The sequence below is a fragment of the Coenobita brevimanus genome, chromosome 19, assembly GCF_032717465.1.
Source record: "Coenobita brevimanus isolate Jiangsu-jjx chromosome 19, ASM3271746v2, whole genome shotgun sequence".
NCBI lineage: Eukaryota > Metazoa > Arthropoda > Malacostraca > Decapoda > Coenobitidae > Coenobita > Coenobita brevimanus.
Genome location: NC_136972.1, coordinates 128,620 through 154,773, shown reverse-complemented (window position 1 = coordinate 154,773; position 26,154 = coordinate 128,620). Strand labels below are relative to the sequence as shown.

Genomic DNA, 26,154 nt, shown 5'->3' with positions numbered 1-26,154 from the left:
AATTCAGCGTGATTGAAATTATAAAAGAAAAAAAAGCCATAAAGTCATACAGGTAAGAGTTAACGTTAGAGTCGGCTTTATAATATTCAACGACACTGAAATAAAAAGGAGAAAAAAATATATATGACCATACAGTAACAGGCCACACCACAGCCTCCTGTTTCTGCCCTAGCATGAACACAAGTCCTTTCGTGCGCCACACCTTCTGGTCGACCACCGTGCTTGGCTTTTACTTCATCTTGGAAGTCATTGTCATCAACCAGCCCAGCTACCAGAGATTTGCTTCCATCGGCAACCTCGTTATGGCACAAAGGTTAGATGGCCTTGTTTACATCTCTCTATCCATCGGTTTATCTACGTTCCTATTTAAGGGAAACTAACTGGTTGTAATATTTTTAGAAAGATGCTTAGAAGTGTTATAGATACGAAAGCAGTTAGAGGTGATGGTGGAAGTTCATTCATCGTAAGACTGTGGTATAAAAGATATAGCTGCGAGGAACGTGGTGGATAGAGAGGAAGGGGACAACGGGAATGACAAGTAGCGAAGTTTAAAGTGAAAGCAGTGAGATGGGTACCGAGGGAAAAGATGAGTTAGAGTCAGTGAATTAGGAATAAATGGATCTGGAAAACGTGTGGAACTGATGAAGGGAGTGCGTGGTTAGGAATGCAGGGGTAGCAAGGAGTAAGAAAGGTTCAATTTTGTGGGATGCTTATGTTGAATGGGCAGTGGGGGAAAAGGGAAGACGAGAGTGGATGCAAGGCAGTCAAATGAATGAAGGGAATACGCTGAGGGTAAGAAGGGTGTGTGGATATCCGTAGAGAAGACAGGCACATCAAAAATGCGTAACCCCACTGCATTCTCATGGAGTTGCATATTGAGGAGTGAGTGTGGACACATTGCATATTTAAGTATTCAGATTCACATACGTTAAAATTCAAAGCAGACTTCATATGCGTATAAAAATCCTCAAGGTAAGGGCTGAAAACACAGAATTCACATAAACTGTACAAATACTGGCCCAGCATAACACTGCTTAATCCACGTATCGTCCCAACACTAAACACGAACTATCATTTGTAGTGCTCGGAAGATCAGTGCTTCAACTCACTACAGGGTACTTCATTGACATACACTCACCAATGCTTAATTTATATGGACCTCGTAAGCCTCTTGTTTTTACTACAGGTTGGTCATCTCTTGCTGTGGGTGTGTGGCTGTTATGGGGTCTGTTGTACTTCTCTGTTAGTATATCTAATAATTTTTAATTTTTTACCACAGGTTGGTCATCGCTTTTGCTGTGGGTGTGTGGTTGTTAAAAGGTATATGCTGGTACCATTTAATCCTTAATTTACGTGTTTTTCCCACAGGTTGGTCATCTTTTTTTCCGTGGGTGTGTGGCTGCTGTGGGGTCTGTTCTACTTCTCCGGCCTGGTTGCCTATGCTGCCTTCAGAGACTGCGATCCCTTGGCATCAGGCAGGATACAGAAACCCGACCAGGTGATCCCTTACCTGGTCATGCAGAAGTTGGGTCACCTCACTGGCGTTCCTGGGGTCTTTGTGGCAGCTGTCTATGGCGGCGTCCTTAGGTGGGTGACGTAGTAGTTCTTCCTTTTCTTATCAGCACCCATTATCATCACCCACATCCTTTATCATCACTCACATCCATCATCACTATCCATTATCATCACCCACATCCTTAATCATCACTCACATCCATCATCACTATCCATTATCATCACCCACATCCTTAATCATCACTCACATCCATCATCACTATCCATTATCATCACCCACATCCTTAATCATCACTCACATCCATCATCACTATCCATTAACATCACTCACATCCTTAATCATCACTCACATCCATCATCACTATCCATTATCATCACCCACATCCTTTATCATCACTCACATCCATCATCACTATCCATTATCATCACCCACATCCTTTATCATCACTCACATCCATCATCACTATCCATTATCATCACCCACATCCTTTATCATCACTCACATCCATCATCACTATCCATTATCATCACCCACATCCTTTATCATCACTCACATCCATCATCACTATCCATTATCATCACTCACATCCTTTATCATCGCTATCCTTTATCATCACTCTCACATACATCATCACTTTCACATCCTTTAACATCACTCTCACATCCAGTGGCGTACCCAGAAAGTTGAAAAGGGGGCCTATATATATATATATATATATATATATATATATATATATATATATATATATATATATATATATATATATATATATATATATATATATATATATTTGTATCTTTTTTACTGTGCAGCCCATGACTTTGGCCAGCGCAGCGAGTCCATACAGCTAGGGGGTTTGGGGGGGGGGGTGCTTGAAGGCCCCCCTCCCCAGAAAATTTTGCATTTTGGCCAATTTTATGATCACTTTCAGGCAATACGGAATGGGTAAACGACATAAGTATAGCATATTCTAAAGTCATTTTTCAGTACTCTGTGCCACTGAGCTGTGATTCAGTCTCTCCAATAACCTTATATTACTAAAATTCAAATGCTCACGTTTCTATGAAACAACTTTACAACCGTAATAAACTAATATATACATATATATATATATATATATATATAAAATAAATAAATAAATATATAGATAGATAGATATAGATAGATAGATAGAAAATTTGCAAAAGGGGGAGCCATGGCCGCATGCCCCCCCCCCCTCGGTACGGCACTGCTCACATCCTTTATCATCACTCACATCCATCATCATTATCCTTTATCATCACTTTCATCCACATCCTTTATCATCACTCACATCCATCATCATTATCCTTTATCATCACTTTCATCCACATCCTTTATTATCACTCACATCCATCAACACTATCCATTATCATCACTTTCATCCACATCCTTTATCATCGCTTTCATCCACATCCTTTATCATCATTCACATCCTTTATCTTCTCTCTGATATCCATCAATACTATCCTTTATCATCACTCTCACATTCTGTATCATCACTCAGACATCCGTTGTCATCACTCACATCCATCATCACTCTCACATCCTTTATCATCACTCTTACATCCTTTATCATCACTCTTACATCCTTTATCATCACTCAGTGTTACCAGTATCTACCCTGCATCGCATATTTATTTCATACGCATATTCCATCATCCGCGCCCATACTAGCAGACTAAGCCATCCCCACAACACATAAGATACTGCCACATGAGTTTAGTGAAGCATTATTTGCGTCACTCTGCAATATACACACACAAATTGGGTCTTTCCCTTATTATTTTCTTCCTCCATAGAAATGTGTACAAAAGGTAGGGTGATGCCCTGGAAAAAGGAAATTATGGAGGCATAAAGCTTTTACACCAAATAATGAAGGTAATGGAGAGAGTTCTAGAAGGTATGATTAGAGAAAGAGTGAATATTGATGAGATGCAGTTTGGGTTAATGCCAGGCAAAGGGACCACTGATGCTATATTCATTGTTCGACAGCTTCAGGAAGATATATAGGAAAGAAAAGGGAACTGTACTTTGTTTTTGTTGATTTGGAGAAGGCCTTTGACAGAGTCCCTAGAGAGGTGGTGAAGTGGGCAATGAGAAAGCTTGGGCTGGAGGAGTGGCTGGTTAGGGTGGTTATGGCTATGTATGTGGGTGCTCGCACCCAGGTAAGGGTGAATGGAGAGTTAAGTGATGAGCTTTCCATTAATGCTGGTGTGCATCAGGGGTCAGTCTTGAGCCTCTTGTTGTTTATCATGGTACTTGAAGCCCTCTCACGTGACTTCAGAAATGGACTCCCGTGGGAGATATTGTATGCTGATGATTTGGTGTTGACTGCAGAGAATGAAATAGGGGCGGAGGAAAGATTTACGAAGTGGAGAGATGGTATGGGGCACAAGGGCTTACGAGCAAATGCACATAAAACAAAAGTGATGATATCCAGGGCTGGGGGCGGTACTGTCAAAGAAGAGGGTGAGTGGCCATGTGCGCTTTGCCACAAGGGCGTGAGAAGTAATTCCATCTTGTGCAGTGTCTATGATAAGTGGGTGCATGAGAGATGTGGTGGTATTAGAGGTAGACTGCGAGAAAATGCTGATTTCATGTGTGTGGTGTGTCGGGGAGAGCAGGTGGAGATTGTCAGGCATGAAAGGATTGAACTTGTTGGTGAGTCTCTTGAGTGTGTTGAAGAGTTTTATTTGGGAGACATGTTATGTGCTGGAGGTGGGGAAGGAGATAGCTCTGTGGCTGGAGTGGGGAGTGGTCGGAAGAAGTTCTAGGAGCTGTTGTCTCTCCTGACATTGAGAAGGCTCTCCCTCCATGCTAAGGGATCTAAGTATGCAGCATGTGTTTGGAGTGTAATGCTGTATGGTAGTGGGACTTGAGCAGTAAAGGAAGAGGATAGTCGCAGGCTCAAACGTATAGAGATGACAGTGATTATGTGGATGTGCAGTGCTCCCTTGTGTGTGACCTGAGAGGGGAGGGCTAGGTTTACAGTGGAAGAGTTGAGGGATAGGATGGAACTGGAGTGTATTGGTGCTGTGATGAACAGCAGTAGATTGAGATGGTTTGGATATGTGTAGAGGATGAGGGATGATAATTGGCTGCAGAATTTGAGACGTGTTGATGTTGGGGGTTGCGAGAGGTAGACCGAAAAAGACCTGGGACGAGGTCACTGAGTGTGACCTCAGGGATAAGGGACTGAATAGGGAAGCTGCCAGAGATTGAGCAGCATGGACAGCCGCCATTAGATGACCAAGGCCGATTCATGCAAACGTGTTAGATCCTTAAAAAATGAATGAAAGTTAGAAATGTGATACAACCTATTCACGTTGGGAGTTGGGTTATGAGAGTCAGACCGAAAAAGACCTGGGAAAAGTTACAGAGTGTGGCCTCATGGATAAAGGACTAAATAGGGAGCTGCCAGAGATCAAGTAGCGTGGAGAGACACCATTAGGTGACCAAGGCCGGAGCATGGAAGCACGCTGGAGCCTTTATAAACGAAACGAAAGTTACGAACAATACCGATACACAAACAATATTCACATCCATGTTCACAGCACTTTATCATCGGGTCAAAAGTCTGAAAATATAATAAAAGAGCAAATGATACCAACTGCCAATTGCTCATCACTTTGGGACTGTGTATGGACAACATCTTAAAATATTCTTGGATTCGATCCTGATCATCACTATCACATCGTTCGTCATGACCGTCACACTTTTCATCATTATTCTCACACTGAAAAATGAAAGAAATAAACGCAATGGGCAAGCAGTAGAACATACACACACACACACACACACACACACACACACACACACACACACACACACACACACACACAGTGTTAAATACAAGCCAGTTATCAACTGGATAATCACTGTGGGGGTGCCAGGGGAATAGGAGTCCTCCTACTGCTGCCACATTTACTGAGTGAAGCGCCTTCTTGAGACTGATGCAGGCTGCCAGCAGCCCTTACTGAAACTCACAATGGTTAGAATCCAATCAAGTGTAGACTTCTTGGGTGAAGATTGCCGAGGCTTCTGAATCGTAAGCTAATGGTCCTGGATATCCATCAACAGCATATGAGCAAGACCCTTTCTTGGAGCACTGAACACCATAACACCATGTTAGTTACCGCAGTCGCACTGATCTCCGTTCCTTCCCAAACAGAGCTAACCAAATACCTTGTCAAGTCAGGAGGAATTATACCAGTACATCGAAGAACTTCTACTACTGCAAGTCTATCTATCTATCTATCCATAGCCCGACGCCCTAATCCCGTAAAAAGGGTGGCCGCAGACAAAACGCCTCCAAGTCGCTCTGTCACCCACCATTTGCCTACCCTCCCCCCAACTCACTCCCCCCTCCCTTATATACCTCTCAACTCCATCCTTCCACCTCATGCATCCTCTGTCTTCCCCTCCCTTTCCCTCCCCCCACCTCACCTACATACACCCTCTTAGTCAGTCTTTCATTCTCCATTCTCTCCACATGTCCAAACCACCTCAGTGTATTTCTCCTAATCTTCTAAACCACATCCACTACCACCCCACAATGTTCCTTTACTTCATTCGTCAACCTGTCCCTCCATATCACTCCACATGCTCCACTCAAGTAATTCATTTCCACTGCTCTCATTCTTGACTTGCTCTCCTCTAGCAAGGTCCATGCCTCGCTTCCATACGTCAGGGTAAGGATCACATTACTATCATGCAGTGACAACTTAACTTCCATACTCACCTCCCTATTTCTCATCACTGCTTTCAGTGAACCAACAACCTTCCTTCCCTGCTGTACCATTTCAAGCACTTCATCCCCAAAAGTTCCATCCTTACTCATCACACTATCCAAGTACTTGAATGCACTCACATTCTCCATATCCTCACCATCGAACCTCACTGTACATTCCGTGACTTCATTCCACTCAAACACCATAACTTTACTCTTGTTTACATTAACTTTCAGATTCCTCTTCCTACACACTCTGCCAAATTCATTCACCAAACCTTGCAACTCCCATTCATCTTCATTCAACAACACTGTATCATCAGCAAAGAGCAACACTGGAATCTTCCACATCTCACCCTCATTCATTAGAGCCACCTCCACATCCACTGCCCTACCTTGCACCTCCTTTACAACCTCATCCATGTATATATTAAACACCCATGGAGACATCACACATTCCTGTTTCAGTCCCACACTGAAAGAACTCACTCAGCTCACCATCCACTCGCACCGTAGCCCTAGCTCCTTCGTACATACTCTTCACAGCACTCAACAATTTCCCCTCCATTCCATATAACTTCCACATACCTTGCCTATCTATTCTGTCATAAGCTTTCTCCAAGTCAATGAAGGCAGCATACACTTGCTGCTTCACTAAACATCTTAGAACAAATATCTGATCTACACACCCTTTTCCCTTCCTAAATCCCCCTTGTTCTTCTCCAACTGGCTTCTCCGTTATATGCCTAACCCTGTCACTGAGTATTCTACTATATATTTTTCCTGTCACACTAAGAAGGCAAATACCCCCATACTTGCCACATACTTCTCTCTCCCCTTTCCCTTCGTATAAAGAAACAATTATACCTGATTTCCAGTCCTCTGGAACCCTTCCTTCTTCCCAAGCCAGCCTACATAACTTCCATATCCACTCCACTACAATCTCACCCCCACATTACTGCAAGTAATCCCAATATATGGCTTTTTCCCCAGCTTTGATCAGTTTGGCCGGATGCCACAAAGACCAGTCGCCCTACCACATTTCAGCCTTGTCACTGCCTTCCTGTATTCATCTAAGGAAGACATGGCATTGTAGACTGGTGTGATGGCAGCTAGCGACTGCACATCAGCCGATGGAAGCTCCATGCTGGGTTCTGCTATACACAACTGCTTTAAGTATTCAGGCCAATGAGCCCTCTAGTCACTCACTCTAGACACAAGCCATCTACCTACTATCTCAGCAGAGTTAACCTGAGAGGCAGGTCTGGAGCAGAGTTTCTTCAGGGCTTGATAGCAGGTCGAACGTCATTTACAGCAAAAGTCCTCCAATTCGACCACCAATCATCCAAACATCCCAATACTCCGAATATTGCAGGGCGATTTTTTTTTTCTGGGCTTTTTCAAATCTTTCTGGGTTTTATCTAAAGATTTATCTGGCTTGGACTTGCTCTTCGACTTGGATGTACTTACCTGCCTGCAACTATTCATCTACAATTCTTTGCATTTCCGGTGAGTAAAACAATAACCCATATCATTTTAAGTGTTTATTTAATGATCCTGTACATATTTCTGATGTTTTCAGAGGTCCCCTCATTAATCTGAAAAAAAAAAAAAAAAATAGTCCGAAAGACCCTCGGCCCCCTGGCATTCGGATTACAGGACTTTTACTATACTTGAAAGCCACCCTCTAACTCCTCATGATTTTCCCTGACGTACCTCTCTTTGTCCGTTCTTGGTAAAACTCTTGACCGACAAGCCAGAAATCTTTGTGGCCCTCAGTCCCTAGCCAGTCTAGAAGCATAACCCATCAACTGTTGCTAGCATCCCTGGTGAGACAAATCCCCTACTTGATCTTGGGCACTCAACAACACATTCATCAGCTTCTCCCACAGTAACACACTTATGAGTACCCTTCCATTCAAAAGGGCCATCAACAGCACTGACCACACCAACCTGAATCCTGACTGTCACTGCATACTCATCAGTGCATTCCATACTCAAGACTGAATAGTTATATATGGCATCCCGAGATTTTCCCATATTTCATCTGTAGCCTTAGAGCAGCAACATCAAGCCTGTGAACTGCAGTAAAGAACTCTGTTTTCCTGAAAACCAAGCAGTTCTGCAGGATGCTCCAGAGTTCTTACAACAAGGTAGTTAGTCTCCTTAGCAACCCCTTCAACAATGAAATAACAAGTCCAGCAGTGAAGATAAGGCTTCTGGAATCTGGGTGCAGAAATTTTCAACTTATGGGATTTTTTAAAATATAGAAAGTTAGAACTATTGAAAATCCTGGTTCTAAAGCCATGGGGACCTACTTATACACAATCTTCAAAGCCTTCCCTGTCAGTGCCAGTAACTGCACTGAAGTTGCTAAAGGCTAAAAGTGTGTCCCACAAGGGACACTGTTCCACACCTGAGTTGAGGCCAGTATTGAACAGGTCTTTTTCTTTGAGATAACTCATCTCAGTAAGTGCATACACAGCAATATGAGAGATAATGTCATAACTGAATCATACATAACTCTTTGCAAGGATCTTCAATACAGTGCAATCATTTCCTAATTCTTTGGTTCATCAGTCTCTACATCTTGATGTCTTGTACACACCTTTGTTTGTCCATTTGTTTGAACTACTGTACAGTATCTCATTCTTCCATCATCCACTGTGTATGTACTTCCCTCACAAAATATAAGTATTCCATGTTGTCACACCGGAGGCAGTCTACAGTTCTTGGAGGAAACAACTCCATTGTGCTTCTGTTCTCAACTACATCAATTCTTATCCAAGGATATATTATTCCACATTTCTCAATGGATCACTTTCCCTTTTTTTTTTTTTTTTTTTTTTTTTTTTTTTCAAGTCAGTTTCTTCCATCCACATGACAATGCTGAGCCTAGTATATAATCCTTTTTGAAGTTCTCCTGCAGCCATTTTGTTTAATTTCCTTCTCCATATCACAACTTTCAAATCACACATTAGCCTTCCACTTTAAGTGACTATTTGCCACATTTCAAACTTTAGCTTTCACTTACATTAGTCATGCAAGAAAAATAATCATAGATTATATATTTCTTGTTAAAGTTATCATCTGTGTATTTATCAAACAACACATGGGGTCAGGGTGGCACAGTGGTAGAGCATCGGACTTCGGACTGGAGGGTCGTGAGTTCGAGCTACGCCGGTAGCTGCCATGCCGGGAGGGGTAGCGCCCTCCTGTCGCCTAGCAGGGCTATATGATCTAGTAAGGTCTAGCTTGGGGAAAAAATTTCCCTTTCAAACAACACATTCATAATTACCAAAAAATGTCCCACTTTCAATACAGTTCGCTGTCCAGCTTCATTAACTCCATGGCTTGCCTGCTGTGGGAGGACTTTCTGAAGGATATTCCATACTTCAGCAGGATGTCAGATGCCTCAGCCACCAGAGTCCTCAAGCTCATATGTAAGGCTTTCTTCTCATGTTATCAGCAATAATTCAGCAGTTTTGATGGGGCCATAAACTTTAAAAATCATTCCCTGTGTTGTCAATACACACTCAGCATTGCATGTTGTCCATGGCATTTATAATTTTATACAATGGAACCAGATTGTATCATCAGCATAGAGTACTGCAAAACACTTTCCTTACATTCTGGTAGACACTGTATTGTGGAACTGTGTATTGATGCTGCATGTTGGTGGCAGCTGTGGTGATGGGCCTATCTGGCATCTGTGTGGGTATGCTGGCAGGCAACCTGGGCAACATCTTCCACATCTTCTACAGCATTTCAGGATCTGTCAAGGGACCAATCATAGGCGTCTTCCTGGCTGGCATGTGCACACCCTGGGTCAACACAAAGGTGGGCACAGGTTTACACTCTCCACATAAAAGTATTGTTATTTCATTTCATCATCCAGTCCTACGTTGCCCCGTGAGGAGCATATTATTATTAGTCAAGAATTTATATATGTAACCTACAACTAAAGGGATTTACTGTATCTTTCAGGCATTACCTCCCACACAGGGTTTTGAGAGGGGAGGAGGTATCAGGTCTTTCAAAACTAAAGTTTAGCCTTCCCTAATGGTCAAGCACATCCCGCAGAATAAGTAAATGCAATTCATTACCTTCTTGTGAGTGGTATGTGAGAGGGAACTTGTATGAAGATGGCTGCTACGTTGGCTGGAAAGTTCTTTGATTGGTGAAGCATACTGTACTGCATGCAAAGGGCTAGCCAGGATAGGCCACCAGAACTGTACAATCCTTGTGTTATTATGACAGAAGCAGCACGGATTGCTTTATATAAATCGTGACATAAAATAATTATTGCTAATTCTTTCACTCTTATATAGCCTAGTATTTCATAATCACTGTTCATCTTGAAACTATGTAGGGAAGCAAAGATGTCACAGGTTTTGCAACTTACTCTTCCTCTCATTTATCATACATTTCTTCATAATCACTCTCATTATCAATGGATGTCAATTATTTGAATACACTGCTGTGTAATTCTTGTGGATTTCATATTTTCCACCAGCAAAACTTTTGTACTTTACATTAATGCACAAAGGAAGAATTATATGTATCAATATAATTAGCTACAGCATAAGTTCAGTCCTGTCTACTATGCTCATACCACCAGTGTCAAGCTTACTCTCTCTCTCTCTCTCCCCCATCACCAAATGTGTCTTTTATTATCACATTTTTCTCCCAGATTGGAACTTGGCATATATAAACCTCACGCTGACAAATTTATCATCTTTCATTCCTCTGCTATACATCATTCGTCAACAGAGCAACTCCTTCCTTACACCATCCACTCACGCATATATACCTGACCTATACATTTCACATCTTCTCACTCCTCCACTTCATGCCCGTTCATCCTTGCCTCACTCAGTGCCAACACAACATACCTTGAATTCCTTAACACAGTCACCATAATCACACCTCATATCAAAAGGCCACACGAACTAGTTTATTATCAGTGCGGGACCTAGACCAGAGGAATGCTGCAAAACTGCCGAGAGTAAGAATAGAGGATATGGGACTGTTATCCCAGTTGATCCTCTTCCTTTTAATATCAGGTCTACTGGGAATACGGAGGGCAATATTATAACACATGCAAGTAGTATTTTTTATCAACTGATGTCCACATAAAACCACAGATTCATATGACCAAACCACAATCTTCAGGGTGCAGTGTTAGGATTCCTGGTGGCCTTCTGTTACAACATTTGGGTGGTGGTGGGCAAGTTCCTGCGCGGGGGAGGAACCCCCACCCACCTCCCCCTTTCTGTTGACAGCTGTCCTGAGAACCTCCTCCACCATGTCAACAACTCCATCGTCGCCTTCATCAGCAACATGACCACTGCTACACCCAGCACCAATCTCACCATTGACCTGACTGCAGATTTCACCACTATGGCACCTGACACTAACAGGTTAACAAACAGTGTCACCAAACATGAAACTTTCATTTTAACTACAAGTAGGGGGGTTTTCAAGAATACTCCCCCAGTATCCCTGCTTGTCATATGAGGCGATTAAAAGGGTTGGTGGTGGGTTAGTGCCCCACCCCGTAAAAAGAACTAACTAAACAAGCGAATAAAGCGCCTCGGACCAGGACGGACCATACGTTGACGACTAAGGAACGGACAAAGGACATTCTAATGGTAGGGACATGGAATGTGAGAGGAGTGAATGATGAAGTGAAAGAGAGAGAGACTGCTCAGGTGCTTGAGGATGCAAGAGTGGATGTATGTGGACTGACCGAAACTAAACGAAAAAGTGAAAGGGTGAGAGAATGGGAATACGGTTTAGGAATATGTGCCGGAGTTAATGAGAATGGGAGGGCAAGAGAGAGAGTACGTCTGATGATAAGCAAGAAGTGGAAGAAGAATACAAGACAGTATAGAACAGTGGGTGCAAGGATTGTATAGGTGAGGATGAAAGTAGGTGGACAAGCTTGGGCGATTGTATGTGGGTATGCGCCGACAGAGGACTGAGTGGCAAGAGTGAAAGATGAGTTTTGGGCAAGTGTAGAAGCGTGTATGGACAAGTTTCAGAGCTGCAAGAGAGTGTTTTTGATTGGAGACATGAATGGAAAGTTGTGAATGTACAAGTGGATGGAATGGTTTGTCAGTGGGGTGTGCCAGCTGAAGTAGATGGGAATGGTAGTGCTTTGCTGGACATCTGTTCTGGTAAGGAGTTGGCAATAGCCAACACCTTCTTTAGGCATAAGATTATCCACAGGTATACATGGAGAGTCATGAGGAGGATGGGACAGTGAACTTGTTGAACGAAAGGCAGTGATAAACTATGTGTGTGTGGATGAGCGAATGAGAAGACAAGTGTTGGATGCAAGAGTGTGGAGAGGTTGGAGGAATGGAATCTTGGACCATCACTTAGTGATGGCCAAGGTAAGGCTGCAAAGAAAATGGGTGAAGGGACGATGGGGAAGACAGCTTCTGTGAGAAGAGTGGAGAAGTTGCAAGACAGTGAGAAAATGGCAGAGTAAAAGAGCACAGAGGAAGCAAGATTGGGAAGGTATGAGTTAGTGCAGATGGAAGGGGTGGAAGATGTATGTAAGATATTCACGGAAGAGATAGGTGCAGCATGTGAGGTGGTTTGTGGAGTCAGGAGAAGATGCAAGGGTGTGCAAGGGACACCATGGTGGAATGATGAGGTGAAACGAGGTGTGGAACAAAAGAAGAATGCATATAGTGACTGGCTAGTGAGTATGGGTAGGGGAGAAGATGAGAGAGAAGAGAGAAGTATATGTGAGGAGGAGAAGGGAGGTGAAGAGATGGTGAAGGAGAGTAAGAAGAAAGTGGATGAAAAGTTTGGGAGGAGTCTGAATGTGAAGTGAAGGGTGAGTAAGAAATTGTTTTGGAAGGAGGTAAGGAAAGTAAGACAGTGTGAAAGGGGAAATAGTTGGGGAATGAAATCTAGAAATAATAGATTGTTGGTGGAGAAGAGAGAGAAATTGAGGAGATGGAAGGAGCACTTTGAGGATTTGTTAAATGTAGAGAGTGAGAGCAATGCGAGTGTAAGTGGTTGGGGAATGGCTGGGAGAAGAGATGAGCGGAGGGAGGAAGAGATCAGTAGGGCGGAAGCAGTGGAAGCAATGAAGAGGATCAAGATGGGAAAGGCCCCAGGAATTGATGGAGTGTATGGTGAAATGCTGAAGTATGGGGGTGAGATTGTAGTGGAGTGGATATGGAAGTTGTGTAGACTGGCCTGGGAAGAGGGAAGGGTTCCAGAGGACTGGAAATCAGGTATAATTGTTCCTTCATACAAAGGAAAAGGGGAGAGAGAAGTATGTGGTAACTCTAGGGGTATTTGCCTTCTTAGTGTGACTGGTACAATATATGGTAGAATACTCATTGATAGGGTTAGGCATATAATGGAGAAGCCAGCTGGAGAAGAACAAGGGGGATTTAGGAAGGGAAAAAGGTGTGTAGATCAGATATTTCTTCTAAGATGTTTAGTGAAGTATCTAGAGAAGGGAAAGAAAGTGTATGCTGCCTTCATGGACTTGGAGAAAGCTTAGGACAGAATAGACAGGCAAGGTATGTGGAAGGTGTTAAGAATATAGGTTAATTATGGGGTGGAGGAAATTGTTGAGTGCTGTGAAGAGTATGTACGAAGGAGCTAGGGCTACAATGCGAGTGGATGGTGGAAAATGTTTCAAGGAGTGGAAAGAATGCTGGGGTACGTGTGTTAAGTCTGAAGGGTCCTACTTTGTGGGTGAATAATGTCCTAGCTCAGCATGTTACCTATTCAGTTTTTTAGAGCCTTAGGTCGGATCCTTTCTGAACAGACCTCGTACTTATCTCACTCTAACACTGATATTATATCACACTCTTAAGACTGGCAGTGCTTTAGTGGACATTTTTGCCGGGAAGGGGTTGGTAACCTCTTCAGGTACAAAATGATCCATAGGTATACATGGCGGTGTTGAGAAGGGTGGGTGATGAACTAAATGAAAGGAAGACAATGAGTATGTGTGTGTGGATGAAAGGATGCGAAGATGTGTAATGGATGAAAGAGTATATAGAGGTTGGAGGGAGTGGACTTTCTGACCACCACTTGGTGGTGACGAAAATCATGGTCCAAGTAAAATGGAGAAACAGAAGAAAGGAAGGACAGGAGGAAATAGTATAGGCAAGGAGAGTGGAAAGGTTACAAGAGGATGAGAAAAAGACTGAATATAAGAGAGAAGTGGAGGAGCAATTGGGTAACTATGGATCGGAGCAGATGAGGGACGTGGAAAGTGTGTGCAAGATATTCACAGAAGAAATCTGTGCAACATGTGAGATGGTGTGTGGGGTGAAGAGAAGACAAAAAGGGGTGCAAGGAACAGCATGGTGGAATGGAGAGATGAGACAGGCTGTGGTACAAAACAAGAAAGCTTATACTGAGTGGATGAGAAACAGGGAGTGGACGAAGTTGTGAGACGGAACAGAGACTATATGTGGAGAGGAAGAGAGGGGTGAAAATATTAACAAGGGAGAGAGTAAGAAGAGAGTGGATGAGGAATTTGGAAGGAATTTGAGTTCAAAGTGGAGGGAATGTAAGAAAATGTTTTGGAAAGAGGTAAAGGGAGTTAGACAGGGTGGCAGTGAAGTTAGTCGGGGAGTGACAAATGAAAATGGTTGGTTACTAGTGCAGAAGGGAGAAAAAGTGAGCAGAACACTTTAAGGAATTGTTGAACATAGACAATGAAAGTAATGCGAGTATAAGTGGCTGGGGCTGGGGGAAGGAGGGATGTGAGAAGACAGGAAGAAATCAGTAGCATGGAAGTAGAGGAAGCAATGAAGAAAGTCAAAGTAGGGAAAGCCCTAGGAATTGATAGAGTGTGTGGTGAAATGCTGAAGCATGGGGGAGAGATAGTTGTAGAATGGATGTGGAAGATGTGCAGATTGGCCTGGGAGGAGGGAAGAGTCCCGGAGGATTGGAAGTAAGGTATAATTATTCCCTTGTACTAACCAAAAGGGGAAAAAGAAGTGTGTGGTAATCATAGGGGGATTTGTCTTCTTAGTGTAATAGGAAAAGTATATGGTAGAATACTTATTGACAGAATTAGGGAAATAACAGAGGAATTAGCTGGAGAAGAACAGTGAGGTTTTAGGAAGGGAAGAGGTTGTGTAGATCAGATACTCATTCTTAGATCTTTAGTGGAATACTTTTAGAAAAGGGAAAGAAGTTGTATGCAGTCTTCATGGATTTGGAGAAAGCATATGACAGGGTGGAAAGACAAGGATTGTGAAAAGTATTAAGAATATATGGAGTAGATGTGAAGTTGTTGAATGCTGTGAAGACTATGTATGAGGGCGCTAAGGCTGCAGTGCGTGTGGATAGTGAACTGAGAGAATTTTTCTACCTGAAGGTTGGATTGAAGCAGGGAAGTGTCATGTCTCCATGGTTGTTCAATCTGTATATGGATGGGGTTATAAAAGAGATACAAGGTAGGGCAGAAGATATTGGAGTGGCCCTAATGAGGGCAGTGTTTGGAAACTACCTGAACTGTTGTTTGCAGATGATACTCTGTTATTAATTGAAGACGAAGGGGAGCTGCAAGGCTTGGTGGATGAGTTTGGGAGAGTGTGTAAGAAACGGAATCTAAAGGTGAATGTAGGGAAGAGTAAAGTTATGGTCTTCAAGAGAAGTGAAGTCAGTGAATGTACAGTGATGCTGGATGACGAGGAAATGGAAAATGTGAGTGCATTTAAGTACTTTAGTGTGATGAGTAAGAATGGAAGTTTGGAAGGTGAAGTGCTTGAAAGGGTACAACAAGGAAGAAAGGTTGCTGGTTCCTTGAAAGCAGAGATAAGAAACAGGGAAGTGAACAGGGAAGTGAAGAAGTTACTACGTGACACTATTGTGATACCAACTCTAATTTATGGAAGTGAAGCTTGGACCTTGGTGGTGGGACAGAAGTCAAGAGTGAGAGCAGTTGAAATGAGTTATCTGAGAGGAGCATGTGGAGAGACAGATTGACAAATGAGGATGTGAAGGAGCGTTGTGATGTGGATGTGATAGAAAATGTTAGGAGAAACACACTGAGGTGGTTTGGCCATGTAGAGAGGATGGAGTGAGAGACTGACGAGGAGAATGTATGTGACTGAGGTGGAGGGAGGGGAAAGGGAGGGGGAGGCCAAGGATGAGATGGAGGGATGGGGTGGAGAGGTCTATGAGAGAGGGAGGTGTGAGCTGGGAGTGGGGCAGTGAAATGGAGGGGGACAGGGAGACATGGAGGCGATTTGTTTGTGGCCACCCCTTACGGGATTAAGGAGTCTGGCGATAGACTTAAGACACCCTTACACAATCCTGACTACAATTAAAAAACTCGTAAGAGCAATCAATTGCTTTCTGTCAATACCATACATACACAAAACCTTTCATATCCCCCTCTGGTTACCTTGGCATATGCTTTTTCCAAATCCTCAGCGAAAATGGACTAAATAGGGAGGCTGCCAGACATCGAGCAGCGTGGAGGGCTGTCATTAGGTGACCAAGGTCGATGCAGGCAAGCATGTTGGAGCCTATATAAACGATATCTGGCATAAACATCTAACATTTCTTTTCATAAGCAGTTCCCATTGTTCCATTACAGGGATTTGATCCATAAATCCCCAACCACTAGTGAAGCCATCAAGTTCATCAATCAGCGGGTGTGTTTATATACTGCCTCACTTATTCCATGATAATTCTTCCATATCAACTTTCCAACAACAATGAACAGACATATCACAATAATTTTTGCTCTCAGTTCCATTACTTCATTCTTTTTTTTTTTTTTTTACATGTACATGACTACAGCGTTTGTTCTTATTCGCTGGTAATGATTCTGTGAGTTTATTTCTTTACATATGCAAATGTTTGAGGGTGTGTGGTATGGTGCCAGCAGGAGTGAGGGCAGGACCGTGTATGATGTCTCGTACTGCTACTTCGGTATCACTGGCATCATCATGACCCTCATCATCAGCAACCTCATATCCCTCTGTACTGGTGAGCTGTCTTGCCGTTGTAATGTCCACTCAGCACTGGTTGGCAGGGGGTGGGGGTGAGCCCACACCAACAGTTAGCACTAGTAATATAGTGATGGCACACCAACAGTTAGCTCTGGTAGACCTGACAAACTGGATGGCGGTACACCGACTAGCACCAGTAGTGGCAGATGGTGGTACTGTTTATCAGTATTTGGGACTGGTAGACCAAGCTGTTCCAGGTGGTAGTACACCAATAGTCAGGGCTGGTAGCATTGTTAGGAACAAGTGGTGATGCAGCAGCAGATTGGAATGGCAGTGCTAGTATGGCTGAGTTGCAATGCACAAACAGTAATTCCTGTTCTGTCACCTTCTGTTGTCATGAAGTACCGGTATGTTGTGAAAGGTGTTTAGAATGGCAAGACCATAATTCTAGGCTAAGTTAAAGTAGTTCCAGGGGATATTTTAATTTTCTGAACAGAGCTGTGTCACTGCTACTCTATACAGACCCAACACCACTTTTTCATAACACATTTTTTTTAAATAACAGAACAGAGGAAAGAAAAACAAACGAATTAAAAAAAATAATCCATACACCAGATTACTGGTGTCCTCTGTTCATAAGTTATCTGTAACAGTTAGACTTGAACAGCTGTAGGTAGAACTTTGGAGGGAAGCAACTCTGGGGAAGCGAGTTCCAAAGAGATACAGTTCGGGGAATGAAAGAATTCTGATAGGCAGAAGTTCTGCAACATGGCTGAGTGACATTCCAGTCATGAGCTCTAACAGATGCCCGTGTGGCACGAAGGAGGGCATGGAGAGGTGGCACCTTGAACGCAACTTCGTCTGAGCATTTGCCATAAATATATCTGAGGTAGTTTACTTGTAATGGGAGGGTTGTTAATAATTCTAACAGCTTTGTTCTGAATTTGTCTAGTTGTTTTAATGCAACCTGTCCACATCCATTCCACAAGGGTGAGCAATATTCAACCTGTGAGCATAAATGGCTCTTATAAATTATAGGTAACTGCTCGTCAGTGTAGAAGTTATGGACTCTGTACAATAATCCAAGGTTCTTTGAGGCGGTTTTAGCAAGTGATCTAACATGAGAGGTGCAGCTGAGGGCATTGTTAAGTGAGATGCTGAGAATTTCAACACTGTTGAATATGGGCTTATTAGTAGCCCTGAAGGTAATATACAAAGCTGGCAATATCTGTCTGTTAGTAAATTGTATATATTTAGTTTTACTAGCATTAAATTTTTGAGTAGACTGTAGCACCAGTCGAGCAGGGCAGTACTCCCGAGGTGGATGGAAAGCTGATGACAGGGAGTGCTGGAGCTCCCGTTTCATCAGCCCTCAGGACTAGTTCCTGACCATCCCCCTTTGCTGAACTTTTTCAGTGTCTCAGGTACACAGAGAGTAGGCCAGCATGCTCTCCAGTACAAATTTCTCTAACTATCTTCACCAAACTACATGCACAGTACACACTACACTTCCTTTTCAAAAATCAATAAAAATGGCGTCTATCAATCAAGCCTCGGAGTCCCCAGGGGGGGGGACCATAAATGCCCCTACCATCTGCCCCTCTCCCGGTGACGACTCGAGGTGCCTGGAACCACTGTCTGACTCTCTTCTTCTTCATTTCTGCAACATTCGCGGCCTTTCATCTAACTTTCGCTCTGTTGAGCACCACCTCTCCTCCTCTAAACCTCACCTTCTTTTTCTGACGGAGACTCAGCTGTCTGAGGCAACCGACAGCAAACCCTTTTCTGTATCCTCCTACTTTCTCTATACTCATTTCAAAGCCAAAGGTGGCTGTTGTGTATACATACGCAACGACTTATCTTGCTCTCGTGTTCCTGAACTTGATTCTTCTGAATTCTCCACACTCTGGCTTCGGCTTTCCTGTCATTCTCTGACTAAATATATCTGTGCTGTTTACTTATCCCCTAATTCTACTGACTATCAAAAATTCTTCGACTATCTTACTTCTACGATGGAACACATTCTGTCCATTTCTCCTTTCTCTGAAATCTCCATTCTTGGAGATTTCAATGTTCACCACCACCTTTGGCTCTCCTCTCCTTTCACGGATCCACCTGGTGAACAAGCCTACATCTTTTCTATCCTTAATGACCTAGAGCAGCTTGTACAGCACCCTACCCGAATCCCTGACCGCCTTGGAGAGAGCTCCAACATACTTGACCTCTTCCTCACAACTAATCTTTCTGCTTACTCTGTTAATCTTTTCTCTCCGTTGGGCTCCTTCGATCACAACCTTATTACCTTAACCTGTCCTATCACTCCAGTACGGCCTGTGGACCCTCCAGGGAAACGTCGTCTGTGGCATTTTGGAGCCTCGAACTGGGAGGCCCTCAGGCAGTACTTCTTTGATTTTCCCTGGAATGATTATTGCTTCCATGGCCGGGAGCCATCTGAGTGTGCCTCGCACATTACAGAGGTTATTCTCTCGGGCATGGAAGCATACATTCCTTTCTCATATCCTTTGACTAACGCAAGAAAGCCTTGGTTTAATCACGCTTGTTCTAATGCTGTCCGCAACAAGGAGAGGGCCTACAAAAGGTACCGGAGCCAACCCACCCCTGAATCACATCATCTTTACGTTTCTGCCCGGAATTGTGCTAAGTCTGTTCTTCGCTCTACTAAAAATAATTTCATCCATACTAAATGCTCTCAACTCTCCAACTCGAATTCTTCCCGCTCCTTCTGGCACCTTGCCAAAAATCTTTCTAACAACTATACCTCATCATCCTTCCCTCCTCTTTTCTACTCTGATGGTTCTGTAGCTATTTCTTCTACTGATAAAGCAGATCTCTTCGCACAGACTTTCTCCTCCAATTCCACCTTAGACGATTCCGGTGCTGTTCCTCCATCACTTCTCCCCTCTGACTTCCTCATGGCTGACATTAAAATTTCTTCAGTTGATGTATTTTCTGCCATCACTGGCCTCAGTACTAACAAGGCATATGGGCCTGATGGGGTCCCTCCTGTTGTTCTCAAGAACTGTGCTTCTGTGCTTACACCCTGCCTAGGCAAACTCTTTCGCCTTTGTCTGTCAACTTGTACCTTTCCTTCTTGCTGGAAGTTTGCTCTCATTCAGCCAGTCCCAAAGAAGGGTGACCACTCCCAACCCTCCAACTATCGTCCAATTGCTTTAACGTCCTGTATTTCAAAAGTTTTCGAGTCAATTCTTAATAGAAAAATTTTAAGGCATCTTTCCTATCACAACCTTCTTTCCGATCGTCAGTATGGGTTCCGTCAGGGACGCTCCACTGGCGATCTTCTCACCTACCTTTCAGACTCCTGGTCATCCTCCTTTCGGGACTTTGGCGAAAGCTTTGCCATTGCACTTGACATCTCAAAGGCTTTCGATCGAGCCTGGCATAAATCTTTAATTTCCAAACTGCCCTCCTACGGTTTCTAACCTTCTATCTGTGCCTTCATCGCTAGCTTCCTTTCTGGTCGTTCGATAGCCGCTGTTGTAGATGGCCATCGTTCTTCTCCTAGATCTATCAACAGTGGTGTTCCTCAGGGCTCTGTCCTATCACCAACTCTCTTCCTTTTATTCATCAATGATCTTCTAAGCTGTACATCTAACCCTATCCACTCATACGCTGATGACTCCACCCTTCACCTTTCCATTCGGTTCCCGCAACGCCCATCTCAGCAGTTACTTCAAGAAACAAGGGATGAGGCTATGGCACACCTAATGTCTGACTTGGCTCGTATCGCTGACTGGGGTAAAAATAATATGGTTGTCTTTAATGCATCTAAGACTCAGTTCTTACACCTATCAACCCGACAAAATCTTCCACAGGTATACCCATTAATGTTTAATAATATTCAGCTTAATCCTGCATCATCCTTGAACATGCTTGGGGTTTCATTTACTCAGGACTTATCTTGGAAAGATCATATTACATCTCTTGTAAAATCTGCTTCCAAGAGATTGGGTGTGCTAAGCCGACTCCGCTCTTTCTTTACCCCTGCACAATTGTTGACTCTATACAGAGGTTTTATCCGCCCCTGTGTGGAGTACAACTCTCATGTGTGGGGAGGCTCCCCACATACAGCTCTTCTCAATAGGGTGGAGTCAAAGGCTTTTCGTCTCATTAACTCTCCTCCTCTTACTGACTCCCTTCAACCTCTGTCTCTTCGCCGCACTGTTGCATCTTTATCTCTTTTCTATCGCTACTTTAATGGTCACTGCTCCTCTGAACTGTCTGCTTGCATTCCTCCACCTCTACGACGGGCGCGTAGCACCCGTCTGGCAGCAAACTCTCATCCCTTTTCTGTCCAACTCTCTAATGCAAGAGTTAACCGTTACTCCCAGTCTTTCATTTATGCAACAGGTCAGCTCTGGAACTGTCTCCCTCTGTCTGTATTTCCTGCTGCCTATGATCTCCAGTCTTTTAAACGCAGTGTGTCCAGGCATCTCAAAATGATCGGATCTTGAATTTGGCTCTCTATTGTATTTTGTTTTTCTCTTGGAAGGAACTGTTACTGCGGGCCATGGCCTTTGGTTCCTTCTTCCTCGCATAAAAAAAAAAAAAAAAATGAGACAAGGTTGTTTTGTCCCCATTCAATGATCATAGATAGGTCTTGATTTATGGAGATGGCTGTACTGAGTTGAGAGGTAGAGATATTATACTTTGTAAATGGGTGTCTGAGTGTGAATGAACTATGTAGTGTTGAGTCATCTGCATAAGAGTGGATGGGATTGTGGGTGGCAGATAAGAGATCATTAATATGAACCAGGAACAGGGTTGGCGCCAGAACTGATCCCTGCGGTACGTTGGCGTTATTTGAGTGGAAATTGGAATATACATCATCTACTTTTACCCTTATTTTCCTGTCACTGAGATATGAGGAAATCAAAGGAACAAAAGACGTTAGTCCATAGCCAGGGAGTCTGGACAGCAGGAAACGGTGCCATACTCAGTCGAAAGCTTTAGAAATATCAAGGACTACTGCATGAGTTTCTTCATGTAGGTCATTTGATTGAAGGATAGTATGAGTTAGGAGATTGAGTATGTCAATGGTGGATCTTTTGTGGCGAAAACCATATTGTCTATCACTAATTAAGTTGTTGGATTCAAGATGTTCAACAATGTGCTTATTAATTAAAGTTTCAAATACCTTACCAAGAGAAGATGTGACAGCTATTGGTCTGTAATCAGAGGAGTCAGAGGAACTTCCTTTCTTCGGAATAGGGTGGATATTCAACTTTAGAATCTGAAAAATAAAATATACCATAGTTTATTAGATGCACATACTGTCAAAGCAGAGGGAGAGTGGCCATGTACAGTTTGCCACAAGAGTGTGGGAACTAACTGCATCTTGTGCAGTATTTGTGGTAAGTGGGTGCATAATGCTGATTCCATGAGTGCAGTGAGTCTGGGAGAGCATATAGAGATAGTCAAGTGTGAAAGGATTGATCCTGCTGGTGAGTTTCTTGAGTGTGTTGAAGTCCTGTAATTTAGGGGACAAGTTATTTACTTGTGGTGGGGCTGGAGCTAGCCTTGTGGCTAGAGTAAGGGGTGGTTGGAAAAAGTTCATGGAGCTGTTGCCTCTCCTGACATTGAGAGGGCTTTCCCTCTGTGCTAAGGGATCTTTGTATGCGGCATGTGTTTGGAGTGTAATGCTGTATGGTAATGAGACCTGGACAGTAAAGGATGAGGATGTTCGTAGGCTCAAATGTACAGAAATGACAATGATTAGGTGGATGTGTATTGTGTCCTGATTGTGAGGCCTGAGGGGGCTAGGTTTACGACTGATGAGTTAGAAAGGATGGGACTGGAGCGTATTGGTGCTGTGATGAGGGGCAGATTGACATGGTTTGGGCGTGTGGAAAGGATGGAGGGTGACAACTGGATGCGGAAAATGAACGTCGGGGGTAGAGTTGCAAGAAGCTGACTGAAAAAGACCTGGGATGAAGTCATGCAGTGTGACCTCACGGATAAGGGACTGAATAGGGAGGCTACCAGAGATTGAGCCGCATGAAGAGCCGCCATTAGGTGACAAAGGCAGATGCATGCAAGCATGCTGAAGCCTTTATCAATGCTACAACATAAAAATATTTCACACAAATGGAATCAACTTTCAAATTTCAATGGTGCATCCACAAAAAGAGGGGCCATACCACCTAAATGAAATCTCAACATGGTCTGGAAGTATGCTCTTATATTTTGTATATTCTGTTAAAGCTCACATATTAAATAAGTGGTTAAATTCCATGCCAAGAACAATGACTTAAAAATTAGAATATTCTATTACAACAACTCTTAGTCAGTTCTTGGATACTTCACAAGACTAATTTCAATACTTAAAAGTTTTGTGAAGCCTTGGAAGCTTTAATCGTGATGTAACCAGCAGTAGAGGGAGACAGACTGAAAAGGGCAGATCTGGTGGATTCATTGGTTTCATTTTTGAAGGCTCCAACATGCATGCATTGGCTCGGTCACCTAATGGCGGCTCTCTTTGCTGCTCGATTTCTGGCAGCTTCTCTATTTAGTCCCGTATCCCTGAAGTCACACCCAATGACCTCATCCCAGGTCTTTTTCAGTCTACCTATTGCTTCCCTACCCCCTACATTAACACTTCTCACTTTCTGCACCCAATTATCATCCCCCATCCTCTCCACATGCCTAAACAACCTCAATCTACCACTTCTCATCACAACACCGATACACACCGGTCCCATCCTACCTTTCAACTCTTCCATCGTAGATCTAGCTCCCCAAGGCCTTGCACTCAGGAACGCACTGCACATCCACCTAATCACTGTCATTTCTGTATGTCTGGGAAAGCCAATATCCTCCTCCTTTACTGCCCAAGTCTAACTACCATACAGCATTACACTACTAACACAATCATGCCACATACAAAGATCCCTTAGCACGGAGGGACAGCCCTCTCAATGTCAGGTGAGGCAACAGCTCCCTGAACTTCTTCCAGCCACTACTCATTCTAGCCACAGAGCTAGCTCCATTACATGGCTACATTCATTACAAGGGCATATTATAATACAGTATTTGCATATATCAATTGTTCGCACAAGCTCACCCCAAATAAATCAGACTTAGTTCTATACTGTAACAATCTTTTTTGGTAACCTGTTGGATAATATGTACAAATATTAAGCTGAAACTACACCAGTGTTGGCAAGACTCTGCTTACATTATTGTGTAGTATATTCATAGATAAATATGGAGCTGTTACTTTCATAGTTTCAGGAACAGAGTGCCTGTAAAAGCTTAACTGGACTCTAAACTGTTGAACTGATGCCTCCAGGTCCTCTGAGCCCAAACGCTGTGGATAAACGGTTGTCGTTTCTCAGCTGCGGGAGGCTCCATCAATGGCTGTGGAGTACCTGCTGTGGTTCACATAATGCGAATTATGTCTATGAGGCGGACCATGTGACCAACATGACCATGTTGCCCCGAGCCAAGAGTCATCACAATGGCAGTCATCCCTAGCTTATGCTGCCTTACCACCACCACACACAAATCAATCCAGTGTTCTCCGACATGAACAGTAAAGGAACAACCATCTTCCCAGTTCTGTCGGAAGAAAATGTACAGCTGGTTAAATACAGTGTAAAACTCTACCTCTACCAGTGCGTGTTTCAGATGTTTTGATTTTTCCGCAATGAGTTCATCACACATTGACAAGATATCATATAAATGAAAAGCCTCTTGTAATGATCTGTTTTAAAGCCAGGAACATTGGAGTGGTGCCGTTTACATGTAACAGTGAAGCCCTCAAATATTATAATGATGATGCTTGGTATAATCATAATTTCCTTTAGAATAATTACGGAGTGCACTACCATTACTTTTATATTTATAAGTTCAGTATAGCATGTAATGTATGTTGTGCTGGTTACGATTATTTTTTTTTCCATAGCCTACTTTAGACAAATCAGTAAATAATTTTATATAATGGCATCTTATTAACAGGAAGAGGAGAAAATGTGCTATAATACAGATGTTCACTAATGATAGTCCATCAGGATTCATCCAAACGAAAGTACAGTACAACAAGCGACCCGAAAGTTGAATTAATGAGTAAACACTGAACTGATACTGAGTATAATTACAGCATTTGCCATGTGAATTAACTTAGTATACCGTAAATAAACAATGGTAATAGTGGCACAGTATTTGGAAGTTTTAATAATAACCTAGGACGTGTACAGGGAAGGCTCAAAGGCGATACAATCTTTTCCTCTTTGCCTAGTTAGTTCCAAAGTTTGTGGGGCAGGGTCTTGAACTATTAAAAAAAAAAAAAAAAAAGCTGGTCTATGACAGAGAGAGAGAGAGAGAGAGAGAAAGAGAGAATGGGTATTTCTGTTGTTACAGGCCCTAATGAATGTTTTACTGTTGGGAATAGCTGGGCAATACGTGTCAGTGTGCAAGTTGGAGCTTGTAGCACCATAGACCTCACAGCACAATCAGCTTGTAGCACCAAAGAGCTCATAGCACCACTCAGTTTACCAATCACACACACTGCAGCCCTAGTGCCCCCATAGGTTTATAGCAAATATTTTCAATTTTTTCCACATTCCTTTTCTAACCACTCTGTCTTATGCCTTCCCCAAATCCATGATGGCAGCATTCAACTTCTTTCCCTTCTATAGAAACTTTTCCAATAAACATCTCTGCATGAATATCTGATCAACACAACCTCTTCCCTCCCTGACACCTTCCCATTCTTCTTCATCTAATTCCTTTGTCATTTTTCAATCTCTGCCAGGAAGTGTCTTACCATAGACTGTTCCTATTACACTAGAAGACAAATGCCGCTATGATTACCACACACTTCTCTTTCCCCTTTTCCTTTGAACAGAGGAATGATTATACCTGACTTCTAATCCTCCGGGACTCTACCT

At 43.0% G+C, this 26,154-nt stretch overlaps 1 protein-coding gene across 1 annotated transcript in view; it reads left to right on the top strand.

The window, feature by feature from the left end:
- Positions 1-24,739, top strand: part of LOC145391602 (sodium-coupled monocarboxylate transporter 1-like) — a 32,677-nt gene extending 7,938 nt beyond the window's left edge. The window contains exons 5-13 of the mRNA XM_080266146.1: positions 173-313; positions 1,369-1,587; positions 9,591-9,709; positions 9,952-10,106; positions 11,442-11,672; positions 13,438-13,460; positions 17,158-17,261; positions 22,654-22,707; positions 24,555-24,739. Coding sequence (XP_080122272.1) covers positions 173-313; positions 1,369-1,587; positions 9,591-9,709; positions 9,952-10,106; positions 11,442-11,672; positions 13,438-13,460; positions 17,158-17,261; positions 22,654-22,707; positions 24,555-24,739 — 1,231 coding nt within the window. The remainder of the gene's footprint in view (positions 1-172; positions 314-1,368; positions 1,588-9,590; positions 9,710-9,951; positions 10,107-11,441; positions 11,673-13,437; positions 13,461-17,157; positions 17,262-22,653; positions 22,708-24,554) is intronic.
- The last annotated feature ends 1,415 nt before the right edge of the window (positions 24,740-26,154 follow it).